Source organism: Oncorhynchus mykiss, chromosome 1, assembly GCF_057628025.1.
Source record: "Oncorhynchus mykiss isolate SJ-2025 chromosome 1, ASM5762802v1, whole genome shotgun sequence".
In the NCBI taxonomy this organism is placed as follows: domain Eukaryota; kingdom Metazoa; phylum Chordata; class Actinopteri; order Salmoniformes; family Salmonidae; genus Oncorhynchus; species Oncorhynchus mykiss.
This window is the reverse complement of record NC_143022.1, coordinates 73645749-73658426: the sequence shown is the minus strand read 5'-3', so window position 1 is coordinate 73658426 and position 12678 is coordinate 73645749. Positions and strand designations below refer to the sequence as shown.

Below are 12678 nucleotides of genomic sequence, written 5' to 3'. Positions count from 1 at the left end.
ATTCCCTCCAGCGCCGTTTATATGCGTGCTTTTTTCAAGATGTGTTTGATTGTGATCAAATCAATTTCAATGCAGGGCATGTCAGTGTTACTCCTGATAGATCCATTTCAACCTACAACATCAACAAAAATCAGTCAAGGCCTACTGGAAGGCCTAGTCACTTCATACTATGATTTTCCAGATAAATATCTTAATAGTAGGCACAGGCCTATCTTTACAGTATATTTACAGTTCAAATGCATATACTGACAAATATGGGAAATCTGCAACACTTACATTTAGATTGTAATTTAATGTGATCACTCATTTTGGGCTGCCATATCTTTTCACTTTACCTCTTGCCTTCCCTTGTAGGATAATGCCGTCCATTTGAGATGATCTGGGGTCAGTTTAACTTTATAATACCTAAAGGATTTATGCAAAGGAAGCTGATCCTAGATCAGTAGCGCTCGAGACCAGGGATCTCGCGTTGCTAGCCTTTTTCCTCTACCACAGCCATCACCACCAGGGCTACTACCAAAGATGGTGGATAAATGAAGACAGTTCACTCAAGCCGTTTACCATTGAAAAATATTGTCAGTTCTCTGTTCCCAAAGACACCAAGCGCGACAGCAGCTGGCTGTTCTGTGTAGTGTAGTTGAAGGTAATTTAACCAGAAAAAATGAGGGAGTGGGGTGTCTCGCTTCCTCTTCCGTCTCTGCTACTATCGCTCTCCTCCGCCTTCTCCCCTGGTTAATGCTAATTTAGATCCTTGGGACGTCCCTTCCCTAAGCCCTGAACCCTAACCCTGACTTTACCCCATACCCTTACCCTCATCTTGACCATAACCCTTACCTACCTCTAAACTTAACATTAACCCCTACCTTAACCGTTTTAAATGTAAACTTAAATTGGGTGACGTCAGAGTTCAGAGTCCTCCCAAGGATCCCGTTTAGACATCTTAGTTTTTTAGTATCTCCCTTTGAGTTTACGAGATCTCCCCCCGAATCCTGAGCGAGGCAGTCACCGAAACGAGAGGCGATACCCTCCTGCACAACATGGCTACAATTGTAACCTCGACCAGATTTACAGACGAATATCAGCTGTACGAGGAGCTCGGAAAGTAAGCTACATTAACACTATATAGTCCTATTTAACCTTTTCCTGTACTGCTTTGTAGACTATCATTGTGCATGTCTAGTCCACTGTTGACAAGACAGGTTGTCAAAAACAGGGAAGGCACCCCCCCCCCGGGTCGTTAATTAAGCCAGTTTTATAGTCGAACAACATTTTATTATAATATATCTTGAGCTAGTACCGAATGGCTTGAGCATGCATGCGATTTGTACCGAATTTACCGTGGCTGTGTTTATAGATATATAGATAGCGGATTATATATATATAGTGTTGATTTATTTGAAGGCAGGACTTTCTCGTATAAATCATTTTAAAGACCCCCGAACCCTCTCCTCGTATCTATTTATTATAATTTCACTTTTCAGTATTATTTTGTAATTGGTAGTGAGCCACGCAGGAAGGAATGCTGCTCCATTTGTGTAACGATATACAGCTATAACTATGTCATCCACATCGAAAATGTATCCACTGTGTTTCATTCTGTGCATTGTAACAAATAATTGCTACACACAAACCACCAAGTAGACAAATACTGTGTAACCCGTCTGCGTTATTTTTGCAGTTAGCAGTGGCAATGGTGTACGTCCAACCACCTATAAGCATTTTTTCCGGTTTCAAGTATGCATGATGACATCATAATATAGACAGACTTTTGATAGGCTTACTACACAATTCAGATAGCCTACAGTAGACTTTTCGTTATTTTCTCATGCTTTGGTTTATTTAAGCCACAAGGCACGAGGGGTTGTGGTATATGGCCAATATACCACGGCTAATGTATGTTCTCTGCCTTTCGCTACATGCACTATAGCGTCTGCTAAACACGTGTATGTGACCAATAACATTTAATTTGGTTTGATTTGATTTGCTAAACTGGTTACCAACGTAATTAGAGCAGTAAAAATACATGTTTTTTCATACCCGCGGTATCACGGTTGTCAGTCAGCATTCAGGGCTCGAACCACCCAGTTTATAATCTCAGATAGCGCACGTTTCTTTGCACAGTAGTTCATGTTTAGGCTTATGACTCAGCCCTTCCTCATTACAATTTGCTCTGAGCTGACTTTCACGCACAAGGAGCGAGTGAGGGCTCCCGAGTGGCGCAGCGGTCTAAGGCACTGCATCTCAGTGTTCGAGGTGTCACTACAGACCCTGGTTTGATTCCAGGCTGTATCACAACTGGCTGTGATTGGAAGTCCCATAGGGCAGCACATAATTGGCCAGCATCATCCGGGTTAGGGTTTGGCCGGGTTTGGCCGGGGTAGGCCGTCACTGTAAATAAGAATGTGTCATAATAAACCGGAAATGTGTTACCTCTGGTTCGTTCAGCCCTTCCTATGGGGGAAATTAATTGGGTTTTGTGATAAACAATTAAAATAAAGTCTGAGGTTAACACAGGCTTAGGAGGTCTTATACATTTTGTACTATGAGATATTATTAGTCACTTAACATGACTGTTTTGATTACCTAATTGCTTCAAAATTCACAAAAAGTGACAGCTAATTAAAATTATATCAGAACAAAACGTATAAAATCTCCCAAACCTGTGTTTACCACAGACCTTATTTTCAGTGTTTATCCCAAAAAAAACGACGAAACCCCATTAGTTTCTCCATAGGCTTTGGCCAATGAGCCATGATGGAGTGAGTGCCTACAAAAATACGCCATTACTATTGCTCTCTATCACATGATACATCATTTTATTATCACATGCCAAACAACAGTTATCATCACGCACTGCTTTGTTTAGCCTTTTTGCACCTGTGTACCACAGTGATGGGCTATTAGTTGATTAGTTGTAACCTAGTCATATTGCAACGTTTCTCATTTAAAACATGTAGGGGAGAGTGGGGTCAATTGTAACACTAATTTGACCTTCTACCATTTTCTTTATTACTCAGAGATGGACTGAACTAGACACAGTACTGATTTTGGTGGGTTGTATTTTGTTTGCGGTAGTGAGAGTTGTGACTTGAGCTCATGTAGCTGTTTTGTTTATTCATTTGTCTCGCTACAGGGGCGCCTTCTCCGTTGTCCGGCGATGCGTTAAAAAGTCCAACGGCCAGGAATTTGCTGCTAAAATTATCAACACGAAAAAACTCTCAGCAAGAGGTAAGACAAAGGGGAAATATTACACCACTTACTATGTTGAGTGCATTGATGCCTGTGGCATTGTTTTGACTAATCAGATATAGTCCAATAGGAGATCGACACTGGAGGTAGTTTTCTCATTGTTAGTTTATTCAATTACCCATGTGCACATGAAAGCTCTTGATCCATTAAATATCTAGTTCAAGCAACATAATACAGTTGCAGTTTAGGTTAACATTACATACATAAACTTGTCAAAGGGTGTTTGCCAAGTTGCATAGTGTAGGCAAGTGCAGCATATTTTTGGGAGCTCCTTGTTCAATGAGATAAACAGAAGCATTCATCTCATGATGTTCCTGTCCAGCGGGACATATTGTTGCTGTGCCTGCCTACCCGCGACACAGTAGCTCAGCCATTGTGTCTGTGTGTGGTGCATTTGTTTATGCTCTACTCCTGCCCTCAGAAACCAAGTGTGTATGTGAATGTAGACTGCCAGAGGCCTTTTAGAAGCATCTGGAGCACCTTTGTGCTGTTTAGTCATAGCTGAAGTCACAATTCTACTCTTTGCTGCTCACATTTTCTTCACAGAAATCTGGACCATACATAAATTAATAAGTGACCTTTAAGAGGCTTCACCTCTTATCACAAAACGATTTAGTCAAGGAACGGGATAATTTAATCCATAATTAAGGGTTGACTGTAAATTCATGTCCTTATGCAATTTTGGTGAATTTCAGTTTATGTTACGCCTCTCACAATGTCTCCCCCTTTCCACCTTGTGAGATCTCCTGATCAGAGACATGGGGTCCAGGCAGAAAAACACGTCCTCTTGGCCGGAGGAGACTGTCACATCTGCTCTAATCAAGCCTTGGCCAGGAGGACTGCATGGAGATACTCAGACGTGGCCAATCTGCCACTGCTACAGCAGCAGAGACAAAAAGCTATGGATCTATTTCGGGACACTACTAATACTTGTGCGTTTGGGTATCGAGTGGGCCCATCTCTTGTTTGCTCCTGACATTGTGATGGAGATGTTAATTAGATTTTTTTTGGGCTGTTCTGTCTATGTTACTGCGCGCATTAGTGCATAAATTGCAATGACTAAGGTTACTGAAACTCCAAATAACTACGCCATGCTTGTTAGACTGTAATTACACTGCAATCCCATGTTTGCGTCATCAATTTTTCGGGGGCATTGTTGTCGAAGCCCTTGCTTGCGTCAAGCCCGGCTGCCAGTAAATGACTCCAAGAAGAAATCTTCCTGAAGCACAGTCTTACTGTAGCTGTGCTGACTGGGTATTGACCTATTAAACCAAGCAGTCTTCAACTAAAAGTCTTAATAATTTCTCAACAGTGGCCACACTGTTGCAGATAATGGCCTCCCTGCCATGACTTGAGAGGGCTTTAGCTATGGCGATGGAGAGGGAGTGGAGGTTGTTTGATTATTATGAGAATTACAGAGGCCAGGTCTGGGTGTGAGATTGTGCATCCTCTGGGGATGCCAGCTGAATTACAATAGGCCCCACTTTCCCCTCTGCAACGGTCTCAACGGATAGGCCAGTAAACAAAGAATTTCTTTAAAATTGCCTTTAAAAAAACAACTGGTAATTAGATCTGCTGTGTTTCAGCTGCGTCTGGCAGAGATCCCGTCAAGTAACCTGGCAACTGGGTTCTTGAAACTGTTCATCACGTTGAATAGCACGGAATGAGAGGAACGCTCCAGTCCTATTGAGCTGAATAAAGGAGAAGAGAGGAGGGCCAAGTTAAGTCAGATCCCCTTGCCGCGCTTATCTCCCTACAGCTCCTCATGCCCACTGCCCCATTCTTATGTCTCTGCGTGCAGTTTGAAGGAAGTTTAAGGAAGTTTTGCGATCCATTGTTAACTAGCATTCATGCAAATACTGGAAGCCTATGGGATCAGCTAGCTGATTGCGCTAACCCTAGCTGATCCCAGATTCTTCCAGTCCTTGCTTGTGATACTACCGTCAACCTCCCTCAAACTGCACGCAGAGACATAAAAATAGTATCCATGAGTTCATCTGACACTGGGAAAGTAGATAAATTGTCACAATATCCCTTTAATCAGAGCTGACGGCCCTGGACATGCCAATGTGTTTTACAGAAACAGAAGTTGTAATAATTTCCCTCAGATCTACCATCCATCTAGACATGGGGCAGATCCTCCACTGCCAGCAACACTTTATTTATGCATAAGATTAACTAGGGAGAAAGACGGAACAATCTAGAGAAGACAAACAAGCTTAGGCTGCTGTTATTAGCTGACAGTGTGTGTGTGTGTGTGTGTGTGTGTGTGTGTGTGTGTGCGTGTGCGCGCACGTGCGTGTGCATCTACTGTAGGTTGGACTGCGAGGTAACAACAGTATACCTCTCCCTCAGCTGTCCTCTTCCAGGCTATTTGATTGCGACAGTCTACCAGAGCTGCTGTCAAATGTCAATACTTCAACTCTTAATCCAAACCATGTGAAATGCGGCCCAGCCGATGAGTGTTTGAAGTGTCAGCTGAGGTGCTGGATGTCAACCCTCTCACACACACCCCTTTATACAACACTTTTTTTTTTTTTTTTTTTTTACATAAGTACATATTGGTTGGTTTAATACACAGTGCATCTTTTGCATAATGCACTATTTCAGGCCATAAACTCTCATGTCTGTAAGATTATGTCATTGTATGTTTCTGAGGCTGAGCTGCCCAGGCCAGTAGGACTGGGCGTATATTGAATGTGGTCTGTCATATTAAGGCTTTTGACAGTCAGTAACATCTCATCCACACACTTTCTTAAACACACACACACACACACACACACACACACACACACACACACACACACACACACACACACACACACACACACACACACACACACACACACACACACACACACACACACACACACTCACACACACACACACGCACACACACACACACACACACACAAACACACACACACACACACACACACACACACACACTCGGTGTCATAAAAAATTCAGTTTGTCCTATTCACCAGGGCAGTACTGCCACGTTTATCAGGCCTCCGCCAATCGACCTCCAGCAAGCAGCGCAGAGGAAGCCTTCCAATGCCCTGATAACACGCCTGCCTGGGCCACGATACGGCAGTTGATCTGGGAGAGGAGGACACTGAGGGAGAGGAAGAGAGAGAGATCGAGAGAGAGAGAGATGGGGAGAGAGCAAGAGAAAGAGGGAGGGAGGGAGAGAGATTGGGAGGAGGGAAAGAGAGAGAGAGAGACAGGGAGAGAGAGAGAGAGAGAGAGAGAGAGAGAGAGAGAGAGAGAGCGAAAGAGACACTGTGAATTTTTTATGACACCAAGCCCTGTGTGTGTGTGTGTGTTTAAGAGAGAGTATGTGGGTGCAGGGTTTGGATCAGGGTAGATGTGGGATGAAATATCATAACATAACCATAATGCCCCCTCATACAGCCAATTCCCCTTCTTATTTTGTGGGGCATAAACACAGGCCAATTAGTGGGGAGCAAGAGTGTGTTTTCACTGGATGGCAGCAGTGGGGGGAGGTGTGGGTGTGTGCATGGGTGTGTGTGTGTGTGTGTGTGTGTGTGTGTGTGTGTGTGTGTGTGTGTGTGTGTGTGTGTGTGTGTGTGTGTGTGTGTGTCACTAACCACTTATGTGTGGATGTGTATTTCTGGGGCTTCTCTCTCACGCCTGAATGGCAAAGGCCTTTTTCCAGTCTTCTGTCCTGTTTTCTCTCTCAGTCTGTCCTTAATAGACCTTCCTCTCCCAGGCATCTTGTGTGCTGGGTGATTATTGTGATTCAAGAGATATCATTAGGTGTATGCATAAGGAAAGTCCCTATTTGCACATATTTAGCATTGTTAGGACATGGTTCTGTGGAACTACTGTATGATACCAGTACCATTATACTCAGAGGTATCGTGGCAAGGGAACAAAACATGAGGCAGATTACATTTCCTGAGGAAAACAGTCCTAATGTTGGAAACAAACAGCCTTATGTTGTCACCCAGAATCACATGTTTATTTTCCAAGCTATATAACTCAATATTTTACATACTGTAGGTTTTTTTAAAGGACCAAAAGTGTATTGTGCAAAGCTGTCATCAAGGCAAAGGGTGGCTACTTTGAAGAATCTCAAATTTTAAATATATTTTGATTTGTTTAACACTTTTTTGGTTACTACATGATTCCATATGTGTTATTTCATAGTTTTGATGTCTTCACTAGTATTCTACAATGTAGAAAATAGTAAAAAATAAAGAAAAACCCTTGAATGAATAGGTGTTTCCAAACATTTGATTGGTAGTGTACATGGGCTCCGATATGATACAGGAACAATATTTTTAGTTTGAAACGATACGGTGCGATTTGATTAGTGGAACGAATCAATGCGATTTGGTTCGATATGATTCAATGCACTAACAATTATTGCATGAACACATTCATTTTCATTTCTAAATGAATATCTGATATAGATGGAGCTGTCTGAGGTGACTTTTCTGAGCTGAGTGGCCCTGGTGTGTGTGTGTGTGTGTGTTGTATGAATGAATGAATGATTTCTCCTTACTCGGTCGGGCTTTGACCACTGGTATCATATAAGCACAAATACGACATGGAGAATGCATAGAATTGCAGGAAATTTGCTTAAAAACAGCAAAACAAATAGCTTTAAAACTGCAACATTTTCTCTCCGCCAACAAGAGGGATGTGAACAGGTCCGGGTCACATGGTTTGCGAAGTGGGGGGTTGTTACTATGGCGATAAATTACATTATCCATCCGGACATTTGCCACCTAGGAAATTTGTATGACCGGACCTTCTGAAATAGTACTTGATGTAATTTGTGAGCTGAGCAATAGGGCAGACTGAGCATCTAAATGCTCATCACCCACTGATTAACTCTGTCATGTAGCAGATTATAATATTTTGCGCTAGGAGTATGTCAATATTTATCTTTCGAAATGAGATATGACATACAGTACATAGCCAGTCTTGGAACTCCCTCTCCCGGATCCGGGAGAATTGTCATCAACTGACACTAATTAGCATAACGCAACAGACTAAAAATATTACTAGAAAATATTCATATTCATGAAATCACAAGTGAAATATATTGAAACACAGCTCAGACTTTTGTTAATCACCCTGTCATCTCAGATTTTGAAATTATGCTTTACAGCCAAAACAAGACAAGCATTTGTGTAAGTTTATCGGTAGCCTAGCATAGCATTATGCCTAGCTAGCAGCAGGCAGCTTGGTCACGAAAATCAGAAAAGCAATCAAATTAAATTGTTTACCTTTGATGAGCTTCGGATGTTTTCACTCATGAGACTCCCAGTTCGACAGCAAATGTTCATTTTGTCCCATAAAGATTATTTTTATAGCTGAAACACCTCCGTTTGTACTTCACGTTTGGTTGAGAAATCCACCGGAAACTGCGGTCACGACAACGCCGAAAAATATTCAAAATTAGATCCAGAATATCGACAGAAACATGGCAAACGTTTTTTATAATCAATCCTCAAGGTGTTTTTCAAATATCTATTTGATAATATATCAACCGGGACAGGTGGCTTCTTAGTAGGAAAGAGAGAAACAATGGCGCATTTGTCTTTTACGCACAAAACACTCTGAGAGCCTCCAGCTGACCACTGACGCAATGTTGTCGTTCAGGCTCATTTTTCAAAATGAAAAGCCTGAAACTATGTATTGTGACACTAGACACATTAGGGAAGCCATAGAAAAAGGAATCTGGTTGATATCTCATTCACTGCTCAATAGGGACGCATAGGAACGCAGAGCTTTCTAAATAAGAGTCCCTTCCTGATTGGATTTTTCTCAGGCTTTCGCCTGCAATATCAGTTCTGTTATACTCACAGACAATATTTTTACAGTTTTGGAAAATTTAGAGTGTTTTCTATTCCAAGCTGTCATATTCTAGCATCTTGTCCTGACAAAATAGCCCGTTTACTTTGGGAACGTTATTTTTCCAAAAATGAAAATAGTGCCCCCTAGTTTCAAGAGGTTATTCATATAACACCGTTTTGGATTCCACCCCTGTCTCAAAAGCAAATGGTTTGACCGTTTGGAACTTTATGAAGGAGAACTGTTCTCTTCTCCCGGCTCGCAAAAATTATTGCAGTCCTAAGTGAAATTACACCTTTACCCAGTTCAACCTGGTAATCATAAGCCCCAGTCAGCAGTTAGATGTGCAATCAGCAAGATGTGAGTCAAATCAAATCAAATCAAATTTTATTTGTCACATACACATGGTTAGCAGATGTTAATGCGAGTGTAGCGAAATGCTTGTGCTTCTAGTTCCGACAATGCAGTAATAACCAACAAGTAATCTAACTAACAATTCCAAAACTACTGTCTTATACACAGTGTAAGGGGATAAAGAATATGTACATAAGGATATATGAATGAGTGATGGTACAGAGCAGCATAGGCAAGATACAGTAGATGGTATCGAGTACAGTATATACATATGAGATGAGTGTGTAAACAAAGTGGCACAGTTAAAGTGGCTAGTGGTACATGTATTACATAAGGATACAGTATTGTCCTCAAAGCGGGCAAAAAAATACAATACAGTGTATTGTCCTCAAAGCGGGCAAAAAAGTTATTTAGTCTGCCTGGGAGCAAGACATCCTGGTCCGTGACTGGGCTGGATTTCTTCCTGTAGTCCTTGATTGACTGTAGACCCTGCCACATGCCTCTTGTGTCTGAGCCGTTGAATTGAGATTCTACTTTGTCTCTGTACTGACGCTTAGCTTGTTTGATAGCCTTGCGGAGGGAATAGCTGCATTGTTTGTATTCTGTCATGTTACCAGACACCTTGCCCTGATTAAAAGCAGTGGTTCGCGCTTTCAGTTTCACGCGAATGCTGCCATCAATCCACGGTTTCTGGTTAGGGAATGTTTTAATCGTTGCTATGGGAACGACATCTTCAACGCACATTCTAATGAACTCGCACACCGAATCAGCGTATTCGTCAATATTGTTATCTGACGCAATACGAAACATATCCCAGTCCACGTGATGGAAGCAGTCTTGGAGTGTGGAGTCAGCTTGGTCTGACCAGCGTTGGACAGCGTGGGAGCCTCTTGTTTTAGTTTCTGTCTGTAGGCAGGGATCAACAAAATGGAGTCGTGGTCACTCCGGTAGCCTACACAGCCCCACCGGTAAAACGCAATTCTCTACAGCACATTTGGTAACAATGACCCAGGAAATTACATTGGTTGTCCCTCAATTAATAAAGCCTATGATTTAATATTGCGAAAGCCATTTTACAAACATCTGAATGCTGAAGGTGCTGCGCAGATGAAGCCTACGAATATTAGAGCAGGGTTAGGGTACGCCTACCTCTCGTTGACACGAGCAGCTGCGTCTCCCGCTCTGTGAGCAGTTGTTATCTGACTTGACTAGATCAATGTCATACCCAGTTAAATGCATACAAGTCTGATAGGAGGAAGGAGAGGACGCATCAATTCAGTCACAACAGATAAGAGGTATTTTCGGAATAAGGCAGAAAACATTTATATGAGTAAAATGCGTTAGAGAAGCAGAGATTCGTAATTTTTGAATGGGTTTCCTACCGATGCATGCTTCATTTGGATCGGTTCAAGCTCCAGCAGACTGATGCACTCGCATTTTAAACATTTGAACCAGGGACCGATGCATATCGGTGAATCATTTCATCCCTACAGATAATGCTATTAAAAGACTGATGTTGTCCTTCAAAATGGGCCCCCCAAAAAAGAACAATACTAATTACTTATATAAAGTTACTTTGGGATCAAATTTGTAGCTTGCTTGTGACTGAAGAAAATGTGATCATTTTGGGGAACAGTGTCCCTCTGTTCCTCAGCATCTTTTTCAGCACGGCCAGTACTTTTCTGACTCACACAGTGACCTCACAAATGAAGTGCTCATTTGTTCTGTGGTGGGGATCGCTACTAGTGACATTCCATTAGACGACATTACATTACACTCTATTATATTAGACTGGATCTGATTAATTACTTCTGCTGGAATCCTCATATACGCTCTCTATGGTCAACTGTGTGTTTAGTGTTTTCTGTATTTGAGTCATACTGGAGTCCTGATTTGTGGGTACTAAGCCTCAGGTTTTTATTGCTTTTCTCCACTTGTCATTCCTCTGCTGCTGCTGCAATATGGAATCTATCTCAGCACAGAGACTGAATGCCTGAAGTTGGTATTTTTTTCTCCCTTTAAAAAACTGAAATCGTGTGTCTCTCTCTCTCCGCCCACCCGCTTGGCTGAAATTCCAACCCCCAGAGATTAAGGAACAGAGATGTGTGTGTGGGTGTGTGTGTGTAATCCAATGAGAATGAAAACTCCTCACGCCCAGAACTGGGAAGTGTCAAGTCATGATTACTCATAGTTAGGGGTAGGTGGCTGGACGTGGGGATGTACAGGCACTGTTCAGTCCAATTTACCCTGGATTCAGGCAGAATGAGGAAGCATCACGCACTGCAGAACTGTGTCCTTATTCCTGGCTTCAGTATGAAGAATTGCTGGGTTTGTGTTTGCTACTTTCTTTTTGCTTCCTCTGAGGGGGGTGGTCCATGACTACCCTGAAGAATCAAGGCCCTTTCTGAAAAGCGTGCTGAATTGTTGCTCTGGATGTGGAGGTGTTTGTGTGCGCGTGCGTACCCTGCACACACTCCCTCTCTCTTTTCCACTCTCCCTCCCTCCCTCTGTGTGGTTGGAAAGGGTTTCTGTGTCAAGTGTGTGTAGTGTAGTATTAGGTACCTGCGTTTCATAGTGAGCCTGCCAGACCAGGCCATGGCTGTGGATCTCCGAGCCTCTGAGGCACGTAATAGGGTAATCCCAGCCTGATCGCAGAGACACGTCGTGACAGCCTCAATCAACCTGTCGCCTGGCAATGATCAATTCTACTATCACTACTGTTACTGTCTACTTGACCTAGTCTGGCCTGTATTGATCTAGAACACCAGACATTATACAGAAATCACAAAATATAAACATGCTAAAGTATGATTTACTATAGTATACCATACTACACTACAGTACACTAGGGCTGGGCGATATGTACCTTGTCATTGAGCACTGGTCACTTTAATAATGTTTACATACTGTTTTACCCACTTTTTATGTATATACTGTATTCTAGTCAAAGCTCATCCTAGATAACTACTGCTGTACACACCTTTTATATTTATATGCTGTCCATACTGTCTATATACACCATCATATACAGTACATATACATTTATATTCCACATGCTGACATTGTTAGTTCTGGTATTTCTATATTTCTTAATTCCTTTCTTTTAGTTTTCTGGATTTGTGTGTATTGTTTTGTATTGTTAGGTATTACGGCACTGTTGGAGCTAGGAACATAAGCATTTTGCTACACCCGCGATAACATCTGCTAAATATGTGTACGAGACCAATAAAATGTTATTTGGCC

General features: G+C 42.1%; 1 protein-coding gene across 24 annotated transcripts in view; it reads left to right on the top strand.

The window, feature by feature from the left end:
• The first annotated feature begins 730 nt into the window (after positions 1 to 730).
• Positions 731 to 12678, top strand: part of camk2g2 (calcium/calmodulin dependent protein kinase II gamma 2) — a 103126-nt gene continuing 91178 nt past the window's right edge. For 21 of the 24 annotated variants that reach the window (XM_090239550.1, XM_036984455.2, XM_036984411.2 and 18 more), the window contains exons 1-2: positions 754 to 1102; positions 3134 to 3228. In XM_090239550.1, coding sequence (XP_090095676.1) covers positions 1038 to 1102; positions 3134 to 3228 — 160 coding nt within the window. In that variant the 5' untranslated portion in view covers positions 754 to 1037. Of the gene's footprint in view, positions 1103 to 3133; positions 3229 to 12678 lie in introns of all 24 variants that reach the window. The other 3 variants (XM_036984384.2, XM_036984348.2, XM_090239501.1) reach the window with 2 other exon arrangements.